The 19,939-nt window shown below is 41.3% G+C and overlaps 2 protein-coding genes across 2 annotated transcripts in view; both read left to right on the forward strand.

The window, feature by feature from the left end:
* The window catches only part of LOC114656608 (unconventional myosin-X-like), a 441,287-nt gene extending 435,548 nt beyond the window's left edge, over nt 1–5,739 (forward strand). The window contains exons 40-41 of the mRNA XM_051931412.1: nt 2,002–2,193; nt 3,620–5,739. Coding sequence (XP_051787372.1) covers nt 2,002–2,193; nt 3,620–3,724 — 297 coding nt within the window. The 3' untranslated portion in view covers nt 3,725–5,739. The remainder of the gene's footprint in view (nt 1–2,001; nt 2,194–3,619) is intronic.
* Nucleotides 5,740–15,673: 9,934 nt separating this feature from the next.
* Nucleotides 15,674–19,939, forward strand: part of pttg1ipb (PTTG1 interacting protein b) — a 78,513-nt gene continuing 74,247 nt past the window's right edge. Inside the window, exon 1 of the mRNA XM_028807491.2 lies at nt 15,674–16,068. Within this exon, the coding sequence (XP_028663324.1) occupies nt 15,981–16,068 (88 nt within the window). The 5' untranslated portion in view covers nt 15,674–15,980. The remainder of the gene's footprint in view (nt 16,069–19,939) is intronic.

The raw sequence follows: 19,939 nt of genomic DNA on the forward strand, positions 1-19,939 counted from the left end.
TTGATTGGCATCTTTTAAATTTGCCTAGCATGAATAATTGTATGTGTGCGCCATGCATTGAACTGGCATCCCATTATGGATAGGTTTCAGGTTCTGGTAACCTTGAACTGGATTAAGGATTTCAAAAATGAATGAGTTTGTAAAGTATTTGGTAATGCGGAAGATCCACTTCTTAACCAGATACATGCGTCACAGTACAGTATGTCTACTTTTTACAGCTGTAAACGGTGATGCACACCTTTAGATAAGAGTAGCACCATCTGTACTGTGCACATACACACATACTGAAGATGAACACAGAGCTGCTTAACCGTCTGTCAAGGACAGTGGAACAGGGGGAAGTTTCAAGGGATGTGGCTGTAAGTTTTACTAATGAAGATAACAAGCTAGCCATTCAAAATGACAAAAAGGCTGATTGTGGATGTGAAGTGCAAAACCAAATTAAACACTACAGCTTTGTATAGCACAGGTGGAGTAACTCATTGCCAGAATTAGTGTGGGTAAAACAAGCACCTGTCCTTTTACAATCGATATAGCTTTTGCCTTTGAATAAGACCGTTTTCTAATAAATTTGAACTATGTTTGAATAGCAATATTTTTACCTGACAGCCCTAATCTGTACTGAACTGCTAAAACTAGATTTTAGTGCTTTTGGTGGTTACAAGTAAAAGTAAAGTGGAGTTGTCAGGATGATTTCAAGGCCTGGTGAATGAGGATACTGTGTTACTGAAAGAGAAGCTAGGCCCAGGGCAAAACTGGAGCCCACCTTACCTCTGGTGATGGAGAAGAGCCCGAGTTTCTTTGAACACTTGGTGCACTCTGGCATTAAAGTTTGTGTGTTTTGTGTAAGACCCCTTTGTTATTTTTAACAGTATGTGGAAGTTGAGACCCGGAGCCCTTCTTTTAGACACCTGTCAAACCAGGCAAGAGGAAGCTTCATCACAGAAATCTTTATTACTCTTCGAAGAGGAAGCCCTTCATACAACAGCTTGCACCAAAAGACTCACCTCTTCCTTTGTTTTCTTACAATTTTTCGAAGCTCTTCTTTACATAGCAAAGTATTGGCATTTAATATGATTGGTCCTGTAATACAGCGGTGTACTAGACTCTCGGCACATTCACCATCACACAGCACAACTTCCTGCATGCTGGCCGTTATTCCTTAGCAGTCAGCCTGTTATCTGACACAGGCTGTCAGCTTTGAGCAACCCCTTACTAAAGAGCAGCTGCAGTTACCAAATGGCCTAAAAATCTTAATGCTTTAAACTCACAATTCAGACTCCAAAAGTATCAAATCATTTCCTTTGCTAAACAATTTATAAATAACTTCTTTTGACATTACTGATAAAACGTAAGGAGACAATAAAGAAATAGAAATGATCAAAGCTCTATGTCAAAGAAAAATGTGAAAAATATCACAGATATTAACGTCTCAATAGCTTTCTTTTTCCAAAACTGTCTTCCAGTTTCTTTCACCTATTTTCCTGACATTCATTATTAAAGTTTTCGCTAAACCACCTCATCAGCCTACTTTTTTGTATTTTGTATTTTCATTGTCAGCCCTGAAACTGTACAAGTGTTGGGTCTAGTTTAGCATGTGTTCCATTGTCCCTTTTTTTGTGTAGTTTGAACATCTTAAGATGCTTTGCTTATTGGCGTTCACACCTAGGGCTTGGCAGTCAACTGGTGCAACAAAGAATTTGGCAAGAAGGAAGACATCTTTGCCTGTATTTGCTTTACAGTTTCTTTGCATAAATATGTACTGATTATTACCTTATGAAGTATTCTGCCAGGTTTACATCTATTTTAACAATGTTCAAAAACCTGTTATATTATAGTGAGGTCACCGACTGCACAGATAAAGGCAGTGCCACCCATCCAAGCTCAGCTGATCAATTTCCTGGTGTGTCCACCCAGCCTGAGGCCTTGGCTATGAGCTACAACAGATGTTACAGACAAACCCTAATTCAGTTAGTGTTTTCTTCTGTTTTATCCTTACAGTGCAAGGAAGGTGGATTCCCACATGACTTATGGCTTGTGGTTAGTGCAGAGAATGTGTCCCTCTATAAGCGTGGGGACCCCAAGCCTCTGGAAACTTTTCCTTATGAGCACATTGTTTTCTTTGGTGCTCCTCAACCCAGCACCTACAAGCTCACAGTAGATGAGCGAGAAATGTTTTTTGAAACACCTCAAGTAAGTACTTTATAATTAATCCTGCAATCCTTCATTGATTGAATGTACCCAGTCTCACAAAAGATGTTTAATTGTGTGTGTGTGTGTGTGTGTTATTAATTTTAAAAAAAAAAATTTCAAACCCACTTATCCAGTCATGCATAAAGCAGGAACCAGCCCTGGAAAGGGCAGTAGTCAATTGCAGACACACTTTTGTACAAACACACTCACATTTGCACCAAACCAATTTAAATTTGCACACATTTTGGGCCTTTTTTTTTTTTTTTAGAGGAAAGCCCAAGCAGACAGGAGGAAATATCACAGACAGTGAGTGAGCATTGAGTTTGTGATCAACTCTAGCTGAACCTGCACGTGTTTTGTTGTCTAGTATATAAATGCCCATTTCTATTATGAGAGCACTTGTAAACATGTTTGTCTATGTTTGGTTCTTAATACTGCTATGCAGACTTAAGACTAATCTAACTCTTTTGCTTCCAAGAAAGAGTTTACTCTGGAGCAAGTTGTTCTTCAGTCTCTATCAGTCTCCATAGTTAATGCACATTCGCAATAGTGACTCGAAATATTTGGCAGAATAACTGAAGATACATCATCATTCTATTGAGGCCAACCCCCACTAGAGAGAACCTTGATCTGGTTTCATCTAAAGAAGAATCTAAATAGAAATTGTCCATACATAAAGGTTGAAACCCAGATGATAGACAAAAGTGAAGTCTTTGTGTTTAGGCCTCCTGCCTATCTAAGAGTACTACATATACTACTAAAGTAGTGTCCTGATACTGTGTTTGAAAATAAGAGAGAGACACTTCTCTTTTGTTTGTATTTGTAGCGTGGTGGGGGATGGCATGCATGACAATGGTGTGGTGGGACATTTGTTAGCACTGCTGCTTCCCATATCCCTGGTCACTGTCTGGGTGCAGTTTTCCCATTCTCTACATTGTTGGGGCACGAATGGAAGCAGTTTTCTATCACATCTAAAACTTAGCTGCTTAAGTTGACTGCTGACTTTTAAGCAGGCCAAAAAAGGTGTGTCTATGGGTGTTATGTACTTTAAGAATCCTGTTTTATCCGATTTCCTACTGGGATAGGCTGCTGTTGTCAACAACACAAAATAAAACTTTGGAAACTGGATGGATGTGATAAAACCCAAGCTATTTGATTTTTATGAACCATTCTAAATGTGTAATTCTCTATTTTCACTGAAAATCTATTTTTGCTTTTTAGCCTAAATTGCTATGGTAATCTAGAAATGCAGGTAATTTTTTTTCTTGTCAAAAAATGGAGGGAATGGAGTTCTGTATGAATCCTTCTATCTTTGTCCCATTGACAAGAGTGCCATCTGTCTTCCGTCAAGTCCACTGTGTGGCAAGAGTGTTCTTCATATCTGACATTAACTTCTATTAATGTTGTATTGATTCTTGCATTGCAGGTAGGGGAGATAACCAAAATCATGAAGGCTTACATAAACATGATTGTAAAAAAGCGCTGCAGCATGAAGTCCATGTCTGAACGAGGCAACTCCTGGATGAGGTGATTCACAATGGTATAGGCTGATGCAACATTACAAACCCATCAGGTTAAGGAGGCTGCAATCAGACAGGGGGTAGTATCAAATGGAAGCTGACTTGTGATTATTGCAACTCATGGAAGGGAAAAGAAGAGGCTGTTGAATGATGCAAAACTACTGAAAGCATGCTTCAAAGATCTGAAGTGGCAGTGAAGCTTCTTGATCAATGAATCTCAAAAGGAGAGGTTGTTTGTTGGTTTTTGGAGTAGTGATGAGATTATGTATATTTTGCACATCTGAATTCTCTCAGCTGCCTAATGCATTCTTAATATACAAAAATATGTACCAAAGCTGCAAACTCCATTCCAGCAACCTATCTTCAGGTTAAGAAGACACGTGATATGGAACTTTAATATGCTTTAATATGAGATATTTAGCAAGTTAATCTTTGTCTCCACATGACTTCCTAATGACACCATTAGGACTTTTGTGTATTTTATTCTTTGAACCTATAAACTAATTGTGCTGTTTTGTTTTGGCCCTGTCTGAGCCTTTGGTTTCTTCTACATCTGCTCCTAAGCAAAACCTCACTTCAGCACTTTGGAGCATGAAGGAGACCCCTTATAAAATATCAACAACAGAAGTTTATTGAGAAAGAAGACAACCATAACGGTGTTTTAGCAAGATGCAAACCCATTATACTGACTAGCACATTTTTAAATAATGATAATAATAATAAAGAGGGATTTGTTTATTGTTTAAGTACTGACCACTTATCACTGAGAGCTACCAAGCATATGAGAGGACACCAATGAAGCTTTAAGCACTAAACCAACAATGTTCTTCCAGCTCTCTTTCACAAAGCTAAGGGGCCTTCCTCAGATGACTTGGGGTAGCTGTGGTGGCTGCGATAATGTCTAGTGAGTGGCCAGCCATGCAAGTGAAAATGCAGGTTTGCAGTACTTTTATAAGTTCACGGCGCTCTGCATCAAGCCATGCAATTTTACATTTTCTACAAGTTTTTTTTTTTTTTTTTTTTGCTACATTTTGACATTTAAACAAACTACTACTGAATTTTACCCCTTTAACACACTGTCCTTTCAGCCTTGTGTCCCTTTCTAGACAAGCATGATAATTCTTGAATTAACTCTTCACTCTGCAGTGGTTCTTATGTGTAATAAAGTCGGGTACAGACACAATTTCTAGTAATCTTTTGATAACATAGCCTTCCATGGGAGTACACTTGAGACCGTCATGAAAGAGAAGACTGTGATAAGAAAAGGGAATGACTCCTATCTATACTTGGGTCCTTATGCCTTAATGACACTTGCTGCTTTTTTTTTTCTTTTCTTTATTCTCTGTAAAATGCCTTTCCCTTTTGGGAGGAACATGTACTGTCTGATGTTAACACCTTGGTTGCCCAGTTTTTTATTTTTTATTTTTTTTGACCATAACTTATTTTTATGAGTGGTGCCATTACATTTTTATTCCTGAAATCTCTAATAAGTAAAAGTTGACCTTTGTGCTTATAATCCTTGTTTTTAAATAAGGATATATTTTATATCTGTAAGTCTTACTAGAATTCAATCTGTCCATGCCTTCAGCTCTATGAATGAACCAGATAATAAGCAACACTGTAAAGGAGGTGGCAGACTAAAGTGAGATAACAATGATAACTCTCAATGGGGCTGGGAGGGGGTTATTTATTATTTCAACATGGGTAAGGAATATTTTAATGTCTTAGGAATGAAGGTGGTTTGTGCATGTGGTTTACCCTGACCTCTATCATTTGGACTACTTTATAAATGGTTTCTGTTTTTTTCAGGATGAAGACCTGTTTTGTAGGTATTTTTTTAATCCTTATTAGCCCACATTGCCCCACCAATCTCCTATTTTTTTTCCTATTGTTGCACAGAGGTTCTCTAGGTTAGCTGCAGGCAGCAATCCAGAGTAAGAATGTACTCTTTATGACAGATTGTTTCTTTTTTTTTTTTTTTTTGTAACTGGCTTTACAATTGCTTTTAATAAATTATTGAATTCTGCATTGTATATTTTTGTTCATTTCTGTATATATTAAATAGGAGGTATCTGCTGCTGCACTAAAACAGTTAAAATTATATATAATAATTTTTTTTTCTTTAAAATGTATGTTTTGCTGATTATGGGAAGAGTGTTTCCTTTTAATGTTTTTCACCTCAAAGGGGTGTAGCATCAAGCAAGTGCTTCACCAGAACATACTAAAACAAATCCAAAATCAAATACAGTATGTGCAATTGATTTTTGGATTTTATCCTTAGCATTTAAAATAGTAAATTTTAACAATAATTTGCAACTCCTCCTGACCCATAATGGAATTTGTAAAGGCTCAAGTGTCAAAGCAGGTATGCGATCATATGATATTGTTCTGATGCTGTTTTTCATCTGAAGTGGAAAGTTGGAATTTCTCAGTTCCTAGTCAAAATGTTCAACTGGAATGCTCCCTTAAGTTGAATTTCCAACTCGGAAACTCCACGCTGGTCTGTCAAGTCCGAGTTTGTCTGACTTCAGATCTTGACGTCAATCCAAATTGGTAACGTACACTGTGAAATTTAGTGAGAGCTGTATTTACTGTTTATTAGCACTTTTTTCTGTTTGTGTCTCATTAAATCACTTGTACATGTACTACTGTCCAAACTGTTATCTGTGGACATATTGCCTCAGTTGTTGGATGTGGTGTTGTCAACTGGTATTTATTCCAATGGAGTGAGCACAACAAAGGTTTTCCTGGACATATCCATATTCCTTTTCTGAATATTTTACTCTAGTGCGATCTTCTCATGTGTGACGTAATTTCTAGCTCTGACGTCCAACTTCCAAAGTAAATGGAATGCGGTATGAAATTACATAGTTGGCCAAAAATACAGAAAATAAAAACTTTTATTATAAGAGAATTCAACAAAAGTAATCTGAAAGAAAACCAATACACACCTACTACAGTTGTATGGCCTTATTAATAGGAAAGCCCTTTTTGTTTTTGGGGCCATCCAGTTATGACTCTGTCTAGTGGCTGCTAGTGTTCTTCTGACCCTAAACTCCAGTTAACTTTTAATGGAATAAGTAACCTCAAGATGTTCTGTCCAGCACAATAATGGACATTCATGATGTATTAGTGCACACTGCTACCACCTGTCAAAGTGAGACTCTTCACTTAATTTACTTATCGACCACCACTGCTATTATCCTTGTTTTTTAAACTTCTAAAGAAATGTATTCTGGGATATTCTCTGCTGGCCTTAGCGTTATGCCGTTATGACATGCATTGTTTCTGCAAGAGTGTATTTTTACTTGTCTGGGCATCCGGCAAGTGATTAAATGTGTTTGGTGTCATATGATTCTTGAAAATAACACAAATTTGTCTGTTCTCTATACCTGTGTTTTCATGGTCTTGTTCAAGGGAAGTTAGAGGAGGATTCAAGGTAGCAACCACAACCCTAGGCCAGCCCAGTTCAAAATTTAAATCAATGCTGCCAGGCATTTTTCAGCTGATATTTTATTATCATTGCTGTTGGTATCCTTATATATTGTGAAATAAGACGGTCTGTCCCTTGTTACTGGAGGTTGCCAGATTTTTTAATGGCCGATTCCATTCAGCTCCTTTGCTGTGTCCACTGCCTCTGTATTAACTTGGTCAGCTCCACTTCACACTGCCCACTTGTGGTCAGAGGCAACACGTACCCCAACTCCATTTGTTGATCCAGTCCAGGAATTTTCCTGAGACTTCTCGGGTGCCACATACCCAGACCAGCAGACTTATGCAGAAGCATGTGTCTCAAGTACTACTGTTTATGTGGGTGATCATATCCTTCTCACACACACACACACACACACTAATAGCATCTGACCCTCACTCTTTCTCCTAGGTCAGTGTAAACCCCACCAGATTTTTTTCAAGCCAAAAACTCCACTTGTACAGAATACACAGAAATTGTTACTTGTATGGCTGACCAACATATAACATGTCACCACTCTGCAGCACCTGCCGTGGCCAAAAAATCGTCACCAGAAGGCTTTTTACCTGAAATAAAGACTATTAGGAGTCCCGGGATAGGCAACCAGAGTCTACAGTTTTATTGCAATAAAATAAGCATAAAAATAACAAGGACACAACCCAATACGGCCAAATTGAGCTGAGCCCCGAACAGTTCCAAATCCAAAACTTATATATCATTTTCTTATCACTTTGTCCTTGCTCATTTAGCTCATTCTGCACCTAGCTTTACTGTCCACTGTTTCTCTCTTAGTTTCTGTTTTGCTTATTTTTGATTGGTCTAAGGCTGGGCAGATGGCTTCCTCTTACCATCTTTGGGCTTTTCTTATGTCATTTCCTATCTTCTCCGACCTCGCTCAAATTAGCTCATTCGCTCTTTTTCTCTGACTCCCCTCTACTCCTGTCCGGCCGATACCTTGAGTTCCCATGGGAACCCTTATTATCTCCTCATTTTCCTGCAGCTGGCCCCCCTGGTATTTCACTGTCTGTTGTTCACTTCTAGTTTGTTTTTTTCTTATTTCTTTAACTGGCCACGGCCTTAATTCCATATATGGGTTTACTCTTGTCATTTCCTTTTCTAAGCTTTCCAAACTTTTTTTTATAATGGTGGCCTGAAGCTTAAGCTTTAATTAAACTTGAACTATGGCACATTCCTTTATTTAATCATTTGCTTGGCATGCTTGATTTACATTTAATTTCTGTACTTAGGTTAAATGCTAGTATTACTAATTTTCTAAACTTATTTAGAACATATTTTGTCATTTTCCTTGCATTAATTACATCACCTGACCTTGGCAGTAATGCCTTCTTGCCATCTTTGCTGATTCAATATTTCAGCTGGCTTCGTACGTGCCTTTCAGAGCCATCTTTTCTCTTTTTCCTTTAGCTTCCTATCCTTGGACACAGGTGTTCTCAATCTTCTTATCCTGTTCTTTCTTCATCTGTTCTTTCCCACACTAGCAATTTTGCTGTAAGCTTAAAAAATGATGCTGAAATGACTGATTTTTTTAGTTAACTGTTTACTTGACCTATCTTATTTTCTTAACATTCTAATTTATGCTTAATCTAATGTTTTAGAAGCGTTTAATTACTTTTTATGGCTCTTTGTTAATTTGCTATTTTTATGCTAATGTAAAAAATTTTCCTTCTACACACCCTAATCGTGAAAACATTTCCAAGGAACTTTTCCAGAGAAAGACTCCATTACCAAAGCAAGGCAGTGAGACGGTATTGTGTAACTGCTGTACTCCAAGCCAAGAGCAGACGTACATCCCATGTCAAAATCCTAATTTCTGAATGGTGGGTTGATAATAGCACAATCAGTTTCTTAGTAGTTGAGCTCACCACTAGTTTGTTGTCTATTTTGTAGGCTGTTTTATTTGCATTTATTTAGTGATCTATAATACTGCCTTTGAGGCACCCACTGTATGGAAAAGGGTTATTTTCAATCACATGACCTCCTGTCCTTTGATGCCTGGTTGTAACTGAACATGTACTGTACATGAACACTATAATCTCAGATTTGATCTTGTCCAGCCCGCATTCCTGCAGCAGATCTTGTGAACTGATTGCCAACATCCATTTGTGAAGTTAAAACTGAGCTTGCTTTTCTGGTGCCTCTGAGGAAATTCATCAAGCACCAAGATGAACTAGCTTAACTAGTCACATTCCTGCTGCATTCTTTGGTGCCTGAGCAAGTATAAATTTAAAGGCACAGACTCGATAAGCAGTAAAGTTGGATAAGTGTGTAGATGGGTAGCCATTGCTCTTGTGACCAGGTTTCTCTGGGGTCCTAGAAACTGTTGATTTATGGGCCTAACTACCTAAATGTATTGTGTCACAAAAATGAGACATACACAGATAAAGGTTTGGGGCAGCCACCCGTATAATCTGGTATCCTGGCTGCAAAGTCGTTTTTTATCAATAAAGAGCACTGATGTGCATACAACTGAGTCCAGAACAAGACTGACAAATAGGGAAAAGGTGTAGGCTTTTAAAGGGGAAGACAGGAAGTGAGGTCATAGGGATCTGGCTCATGTTCTTCAGCCATTGGTTCGAGCCTGGCGGTGACATCACAGGGGCCAGAGCTGGTAAGGTCTTCTTCCATTGGCTCGGTCCCGGAAGTGACGTCAAGAGCGCCAGGTGAAATCTCCCAGGACTGGTCTATAGGTAAGGGAAAAAGAGTCAGTGCACTCTGCCACATCCCAGCATGCCTCAGAACTGCCTTCACTCAAGCCCTTTAGCTGCCTCCCATGCGCACGTGTGTGACAATTGTCACAAGAAAGGTATTGTTTGGTCTTGATATGGATATATTAAATTCGCTTATGACAGAATGCCCGCATGTTCAGGAGTCTCTACACAAAAATTGTTTTTTTTTTTCATTGTTAAACATGAGCAAGAGAGGCAGTAATGGAATGCAAACTGTTATGGTCACGTCTAAGAACCTCAGTTTGTCCACAAGAGCAGGCATTTGATGGCTCATTTGGCAGATGTTCATACTTTGTTACAGTCCCCTAACAAATAATCCATTTGGGAAGTGCCAAAACTAATAATAATATTGAAAAGGTGAATTAGTTGTGGTGCTGAGTTGGGTCTTGTCACCATAGGCACTAGTTTTTTAAAGGACTGATGTTCCTTTCACTTAAGTGGATAACTGCCATGAAAATCTCCTTTTGGTTCAAATGAGGAACTTCTTCCATTCTAGAAAACTATTCTGCCTCAATTTTGACTCCAGTCTTAGTGCTATGGTTACCCACTAATTGAAACATCCTTCAGCAGAATGTTCTGTAGGTGATGGAGGTGCCCAGCTTGAGGTTGACAGTGTTGTGTAATCTATTTAGACTACACTTACAGACCAGCAAGACACAAGGCGATGCATGACACCACTACAAACCTGTTTAATGAGAAACCAACTCTTGGCAAGGCTGGAAAACAAATGATTAATGAGCATAGGCTGTTACAGAAGAAGTGCTGGGCTAGACCCCTCTAACCCATCTGCCAGGTGACAAAAGTAGTGAAGCTGGACAAGGCCAAAAGGCTGGTCAGCTAAATGGCCTTCATAGAAAGTTAAGGAAAATCTGCTCGGCAACACAACATGCCTTAAGTCTAATGGACAACAGTGAGGGATACTTTCTGCAAGATGACACAAGTAAGCTGGACTGGAACAATATTTATTAGCCCATTTTAAACTGACCACCCATCATGTTCGCCTAGACAAGATATGTAAGTGACTGGTTGAGTTAATGACACAAAGATTGACCGTAATGGCCACACTATGGATGAATAGATAAACTGGACCTCAACCTGATCTTGGTGGAGATTTTGAAGTAATTTAGCAGCTACCATCATTAAAGCCCCCATCACACTACATGAGTTTTCCAGTGCTTTTCAGTTATACAATTCATTTACATCATTTTATTGAGTCGAGGACAGACTTGGCACACATCTGACCGCTAATTGTGTAGGGTGACAAACGTAATGTCTCAGTCATAGTGTGCGTGACTCCCCACAACAACACTGGTTGTAGCAAGCAGCATCTGTGTGCGAAAGGTGACAATCGGGGAACTCTTTGCTGGGAGTGCAATGCATACAGCCCTGTTATCCATGGCCGCCTAGCAAATGTGATCTTTTCCAGGTTTTACAACATTCCCTTTATTTTCTCGTCACAGAGGAAATCACTGACAACAAAGGCAAGTGTTATTTGTTCTCTGTTTGTGTGTTTTAGTTCTGTGCAATGTGACAATTCTTATTCCAGTGTGTTCCAAGGTGATTACCTGCCATATTACTGTATGTCAACCTCACAATATTTTTGTAATGCATCTGTGCTGAAAAGTTATGAGGAAAGTTGTGTGACCCCTGATCTCTTAAAATTCCTAGTCATGTAATTTGACACCTTAGCTGACCTCTATGCAGTAGGAACTGTGAACTGTACTAATGCATCATACTCCCATTTTATAACACCAAAGGATGCTGTCATGAGTGTACAAACCAGAGTGACATCGCAGGGTTTTTTGCCTGAACTCTGAAGGTATGAATGAAGGATAATCTCTTGCAATCAAGGAGACTAGACCAGTGTGGCTTTCTCTCAAGTCAATCTACAGTGGACTGCATCTTGAAACTAAATGTGATTGTACAGTAAAGGCCAGAGGAATATCAGCAACCATTCTGGCTATTCATCACTGTAATGCACTCTGGAAACTGCTTCAGTACTTTCCAAGAAGATCACCATTCCAATATGAGAGCTCTACAGAAAGAGTAGATGTTGGACTGATTCTGCAACACGTATAGCTGTACAAATCAATGAAACATTCCTAGTCTCAACAGACAACATTATGGAAATAACGCTTAATAGATAATGTGCAAGTTAACTATGGACAATTAGGTACTGACAGTCATGGACTTCACTGATGTCACTCTCCTGATATCAGGCATTCATTTTTTTTTTTTCTTTTCTAAAGAAGGAATTTTGCAGCCTTGGTGCAGAGATCAACTTGGCTATGATAAGGGACTAGACAACATTCATGCTTGGTCCATACAAAGGTGGATGTAGCTGGTAATTGGGTACAAGTAGTTGGAAGCGTTATCTGTCTTGGAAAATTTGTTGACCATGCTGGAGGTGGCACAGGGCAGATTATGATCTGGGGCATTTCTTTAAGAATATTTTAGCCCACATATCTTGGAACGAGAGTGAGAGGTTGGGAGCATGCACTGATAGTGTTGCTACACCCACCACCTTTTTTTTTTTTTTCTTCTTCTTAAAATGGGGGCTAGAGTGCCAATCCTGCCACCCACCCCCAAGTTTTCCCTGTAAGCACACAACACCCCATAATGACAACGTGAAAAAAGTTTACTTGATATTTTTGCAAATTTATTAAAAATAAAAAAATTGAGAAAGCACATGTACATAAGTATTCACAGCCTTTGCCATGAAGCTCAAAATTGAGCTCCGGTGCATCCTGTTTCCCCTGATCATCCTTGAGATGTTTCTGAAGCTTAATTGGAGTCCACCTGTGGTAAATTCAGTTGAATGGACATGATTTGGAAAGGCACACACCTGTCTATATAAGGTCCCACAGTTGACAGTTCATGTCCGGGCACAAACCAAGCATGAAGTCAAAGGAATTGTCTGTAGACTTCAGAGACAGGATTGTCTCAAGGCACAAATCTGGGGAAGGTTACAGAAAAATTTCTGCTGCTTTGAAGGTCCCAATGAGCACAGTGGCCTCCATCATCCATAAGTGGAAGAAGTTTGAAACCACCAGGACTCTTCCTAGAGCTGGCCGACCATCTAAACTGAGCGATCGGGGAGAAGGGCCTTAGTCAAGGAGGTGACCAAGAACCCGATGGTCACTCTGTCAGAGCTCCAGAGGTCCTCTGTGGAGAGAGGAGAACCTTCCCGAAGGACAACCATCTCTGCAGCAATCCACCAATCAGGTCTGTATGGTAAAGTGGCCAGATGGAAGCCACTCCTTAGTAAAAGGCACATGGCAGCCCGCCTGGGTTTTGCCAAAAGGCACCTGAAGGAATCTCAGACCATGAGAAAGAAAATTCTCTGGTCTGATGAGACAAAGATTGAACTCTTTGGTGTGAATGCCAGGCGTCACGTTTGGAGGAAACCAGGCACTGCTCATCACCAGGCCAATACCATCCCTACAGTGAAGCATGGTTGGTGGCAGCATCATGCTGTGGGGATGTTTTTCAGCGTCAGGAACTGGGAGACTAGTCAGGATAAAGGGAAAGATGACTGCAGCAATGTACAGAGACATCCTGGATGAACATCTCTGGAGAGATCTTAAAATGGCTGTGCACTGATGCTTCCCATCCAACCAGGTGCTGCAAAGAGGAATGGGTGAAACTGGCCAAGGATAGGTGTGCCAAGCTTGTGGCATAATATTCAAAAAGACTTGAGGCTGCAATTGCTGCCAAAGGTGCATCGACAAAGTATTGAGCAAAGGCTGTGAATACTTATGTACATGTGATTTCTCAGTTTTTTTATTTTTAATAAATTTGCAAAAACCTCAAACTTTGTTCACGTTGTCATTTTGGGGTGTTGTGTGTAGAATTCTGAGGGAAAAAAATGAATTTAATCCATTTTGGAATAAGGCTGAAACATAACAAAATGTGGAAAAAGTGATGCGCTGTGAATACTTTCCGGATGCACTGTATATATATATATACTGTATATATAATATATAAAATCCTAAGCCTAAAAGTGCAACGATTGTATTTTTCACGCTTTAAATCTGCTTATTTTAAAAACTTCATATATATGTTTGGTATCATTCTTTTCAGAATTTATTGAACTTTAATGAGATGTTGTTAGATTTTCAGATTCTTATTCCATTTTTAAATTATAAACTAAAAAAATATCTAGAACTCATGTCCCGCGAGACAACTTTGTGCCAAGAGATTTAACCACGCCCGGGGCCAGAAATAAAAGACAAAGAGTAGGACAGATGCTGTTAAATGTCTGAAGTGCCACACAAGATGCAGATGCAAAGCAGCAGCAAGCCAGCAGCTGATCGAGCAAAGAGGAGGTAAAAAAAAAAAAAAAACTGCATTTGTTTCCCATTGTATCACCATTTAAGAGGGAGTTTCGGAGGAGCGGATTTAAGTCTCCTTGGGGTGTATTCAGCCCCCCCTCTTCACAACACGAGTGGTAGACTGGCTGCAACTGGGGGGTTGCTCCCCTAGTAATAAATAAACAACAACCCAACAAACGCCCATAAGAACATCTGGCTTGAAATAAAGCTGCTGCGGCTAATAACAGGCTTGTAGGTGGGAGTAAGATGTGGTCCGCCCTGCTCAGTCGTACTGCAGGTTTACATTTAAAGTCATGGATATTTGAACAGAGAAAGTCCAGCTTGTTGTGGCCACAAGTCCAACATGCCAACTGAATTGTATTTGTTCCAATATCCATTTGGTTGAGTGAACAGCATTCTAGGATCAGAATGATTCATTACAATATTCGAGTGAATCATCTCTGCTCCTGAGCTAAATTACATCATCCTGATTAATATTTTTTATCTCCCTGACGTTTATCCTATGACAGTTCCAACTGAACTAAATAGCCAGAATTAATGATTCATTTACTTCAACTATTCTGGCAGCTCTGATCATATGGCAGGAATCAACCTTAGACAGACCATTATCAGACTCGTTTGTACAGTACGAATTTCATATCGCCAGATACCAGTCAATCTTTCCTGCACTTAACTTGAGGTATGGGAGGAAAACCCTGCAGACACAGGGAGAAAACGCAATGTCATGCAGATAGCGACCAGGATTCCACGTAAATCTTCTTTCTGGAGCTATGAGACAGTAGCACTAAGGGTTTGTTGACTATGTTAGAAGAGGCAGAGATTGGTTTGCTAACCCAATAACCGTTTTTTTATTATTATTTTGCAAAATTTGGATTCAACGGGTGAATTTAAACACAACCCCTTCCATCTGTGTATCAATCCTCATGTGTACTTCTGTTTACCGACTTCGTAAACTGTTTTGGCAGTTCGGGTCCCGTAGAGAATAACTTACACGAATTTAACACGGGTTACTGGTTTTGTAGTTTATCCCGTAAATTGCATCCTCTGACGCAACACAGACTTATCAGTGACTCCCGTCAACCATTCTATCGCGTGCGTAAAATACGTCACACTTTTCTGATTTGCATTACTGCGCTTTTACAGGCCGCGGAAACAATCCATACATACAAGTGACCCTTTAACTCATTTATTTTTATTTATTTATTTGTTTAAATAAGCGCAGTTACGCTCCCAACAAAACACTGACGAAGACAATGAAAATCTGTTGCGGTCACTCACTCTGTATCTATGTAGTTTTGAGTATATCGCCCCGCCCTCTAGTGAATAAACCAATCGGCTGCTTCAACTCTGTTCCGTTGTTACACCGGAGAGTTGGGCTGCTTGTTTATCGCTGCGATTATAGTAAGTTGTACTTGTGGGAAGAGAGAAAAAGACCGAAAAAGAAACTTATGTTTGTGGATAAAGGACTATTTTTTACGTTTACCTGTAGTATAAACAATATCACACACTCGACACAAGAAGTAAAACAACTCTAAAGTCGTGTTATAGTGTGTGTTTTGGCAACAGCATCGACTCCCTCAGGTTTTTGTGGACAAAGCGTACAGCCTTCGAGTGCTACTTTTCATGGTTATGTCCGCGCTGAGTGGTTATTTATTCGCTTGATCGCTGCCTGGAGAATCGTGAAGTGGACGAAATACTTCTTTACGTCAATATAATGGAGCAGAACATTTTCCTGCCCTTTGTTCTGGTGCTCATTGTCAGCCTGGGAGGAGCCTTCTCGCAGACTCCAACACAACCAATTGGTAAGTTTTTGCGCACTAATAAAATACACTGAATGTTGCGGTCAGATATTCTGCGAGTGTCCCCGTCGGTAAAGCGCACACGTCTAAACGAACGAACAATAAGCCTCGATAGCGAGGCACACTGTGTTTGCTGACGGAAGTAGTTTTCGGTTTCCTACTCCCTCAGTTTACCTTTGTCGGGGAGCGCCTTTCTTGTTATGACTTGTGTGTTTTACTTGAAGTCTTGGCATTCGATGCCAAATTCCTGAAGCTCTTGAACTTTTATATGGAGTTGATTTAGAACTGTTAAGTACGGAAGATGGCTCCTTAAATTAGTACGAAAATATTTCTGTGAAACTTTGTACAGTCTCGCATAACAATACACTTGCAGCTTGCCGCTCATTTAATCGCGCTTAGGCCGGGGGCGGAATCGGTTTTCGTGTTTACACAAGTGGCAGTGAAGCTGGTGTCAGTCAGCTGACAGGCGCCACTACAATCAGCTGACCACGCTTAACTTTATCTCACAAGTATGGGAGTGGTTGTATCTGTGGCTGTAGATGATCAAGACGGGAATGAAAGCACATAAAAAAGCTGAACACGGAGGGACTTGTAGAGCAGAGAGGTGGCGGAGGAGACTCCTGCCCTACATTTGGGCCTAAATAAACTAAACTGCGGATTTGGAAAATGCAACCCCGTGAATGAAGAAGCGGTGTACTGTAATGGCGGAAATAAACGAAGTCGACCTAAACGGAAAGTTCAAACTCATTGTGCTCAGGCTCTCTCTCTATCTCTCTAATATATATGATAGATACAGATATACAGTGGAACCTCGGTTTGCGAGCATAATTCGTTCCGGAAACGTGCTCGTAGTCCTAAACTGTCGTATATCAAAGTGAATTTCCCCATACGAAATAATGGAAACCCAGATGATTTGTTCCACAACCCAAAACTATTCATATAAAAATGATTAATACAAAATATAAAGTAAAAATACATAAAACAAATTAACCTGCACTTTACCTTTGAAAAGAATCCTGACTAGTGCCAGTGAGTTTCTAAACTCTTGTGGGATTGCACCCAACGGGACCACACGCGGAAGAGCGTCCAAAAGCAATCACAGTTCGCCGTAAAAGCGAATCCGAAAAGATCGCGGACATGCTAGAAGTGCCTGCTGTCGATGGGTGATACAAGGAACATTAGAAATGTGCAGGGTGTCATGGCGGCACGCATGGTCGCAGCGGCTCACAGCTCTCCTTTTCAGTGCTCTTTTTTGTTGTTTTTGTACTTTTTTTCTTGCTTATTTGTTCACGATCGGTTCGGCGAACATCCGCTACACCCGTCAGAACCTTATAGACATCGATGTCTAGTGCCAGACATCAGTTTCGAGTGATTTTCATCACACAACACAACATCCCAGACAACATAGCGAGACCAGCGGGGCCGCAGATCCGGCGTTATGCTAAGGCTAAAGAAACAACCGCACAAGCCACCTCTACCGAGCCTGTATCTCACCAATGCCAGATCCCTGGTGCATAAAACGGATGACTTGGAATTACAACTCGCTGGAAATCGCTATGTTCGTGACTGCTGTGTTTTGATCATAACTGAAACCTGGCTTCACCCGGGGATACCCGATGCTAGTATGCAGCTAGCAGGTCACACTCTGCTCCGCTGGGACAGGACAAAGGAATCCGGTAAGAGCAGGGGAGGGGGACTCTGTATTTACGTGCATGAGAATTGGTGCAACAATGGGACAATTGTAGACAAACACTGTTCCCCTGACCTCGAGTACATGTGTGTAAGATGCCGGCCTTTTTTTCTACCGAGAGAGCTAACAGTAGTGATCGTCATGGCTGTGTACATTCCACCCGACGCCAATGTAAACACGGCGTTCTCTCTCCTGCTGAACACCATTAATGAACCGCAGCGAGCCCACCCTGACGGTGCTCATATAATTGCAGGAGACTTTAACAAGGCCAACTTGAAGACTGTACTCCCAAAACTTTATCAACATGTTAAGTGTTCTACTAGACGGGCAGAACACACTGGACCATGTTTACTCCAACATCAAGCAGGCGTACAGAGCCATACCCCTCCCCAAACTCGGACAGTCTGACCATCTTTCTCTCCTGCTCTCTCCAGCCTACACCCCCCTCAGACACAGTGCCAGGCCCACCATAAAGACTGTTACAACCTGGCCTGAAAATGCACTCTCCAAATTACAGGACTGCTTCAAACAGACGGACTGGGACATATTTGAACACCAAGAGCTGGAAACATTCACAGGAACGGTACTGAATTATATCAGGTTCTGCATCGGAAATGTGACTGTGGACAAAAACATTCGGGTTTTCCCAAACCAGAAATCCTGGATGATCAGCCAGGTCCGTACACTCCTCGGAGACCGCAACGCTGCCTTAAGGTCAGGTGACAGAGCTCTGTACAGGGCTGCCCGAGCCGCTCTGAAAAGAGCAATTAAAAAAGCCAAGACGGACCATAAAAGGAGCATAGAGTCCACCCTGTCCAGCCACAATACATAGGAGGTGTGGCAGGGAATACAAAACATCACAAACTACAGAGGCTGTGATGCAACAACAGGAGATCTGAGTGCATCGCTAGCAGAGGAGCTAAACTGCTTCTTTGCTCGCTTTGAATCATCGCAACAGCAGCACTCACCTGCTCCAGCCCTGCTCCCACCCTCCCCAGGTTCCTGCACTACTCCACTCATTGTAAAGGAGCACAATGTCAGACGGGTGCTCCTGGCAGTGAACCCCAAGAAGGCTGCTGGCCCAGATGGAGTGCCTGGTAGGGTGCTCAAAGCGTGTGCCCACCAGCTCACCTTTATCTTTACCAAAATCTTCAACCTAGCCCAGGCAGTCATTCCATCCTGCCTTAAATCAGCCACAATTATTCCAGTGCCGAAGAAGTCTCCCATCACCAGCCTAAATGATTATCGCCCTGTGGCCCTCACTCCGGTAATCATGAAGTGCTTCGAGAGACTGGTTCTCCAGCACATCAAGGACTATCTCCCCCAAAACTTCGATCCCTACCAATTCGCATATCGCACGAACCGATCCACAGAAGACGCCATTGCTGTAGCTTTCCACTCTGTGCTGAGCCATCTGGAGCAGCAGCAGAGCTATGTCCGGATGCTGTTTGTAGATTACAGCTCAGCTTTTAATACAATCATTCCTGACATTCCCATCACCAAACTGGTCACTCTTGGCCCCCCCCCCCCACACACACATTTGTCTGGATAAGAGACTTTCTTACCAACCGGCTCCAGACTGTGAGACTCGGCCCCCACCACTCCTCCATTCGCACACTAAACACCAGTACCCCGCAAGGCTGTGTGCTGAGCCCCCTTCTGTACTGTCTCTACACCCACGACTGCAGTCCGGCCCACAACAACAACCTCATCGTCAAGTTTGCTGATGACACCACAGTGGTCGGACTCATCTCAAAGGGAGACGAGGCAGCTTACAGAGAGGAGGTCCTGAAGTTGGCAGCCTGGTGTTCGAAGAACAATCTGGCTCTGAACACCAGAAAAACCAAGGAGATCATTGTCGACTTCAGGAGGCACAGCAACGACCTAGCCCCCCTCTACATCAACGGCGAGTGCGTGGAGAGGGTCCATACCTTCCAGTTTCTTGGTGTCCTTATCTCCGCTGACATCTCCTGGACAGACAACATCACAGCAGTCATCAAGAAGGCTCAGCAGCGGTTACACTTCCTGAGGGTCCTCAGAAAGCACAACCTGGACTCCAACCTGCTACTGACCTTCTACCGCTCGTCCATCGAGAGCCTGCTGACGTACTGTATCACAGTATGGTACGGCAGCTGCACCATGGCAGACAGGGAGAGGCTTCAGTGAATAGTAAAGGCAGCACAG

This window comes from Erpetoichthys calabaricus, chromosome 8 (genome assembly GCF_900747795.2).
Source record: "Erpetoichthys calabaricus chromosome 8, fErpCal1.3, whole genome shotgun sequence".
NCBI lineage: Eukaryota > Metazoa > Chordata > Cladistia > Polypteriformes > Polypteridae > Erpetoichthys > Erpetoichthys calabaricus.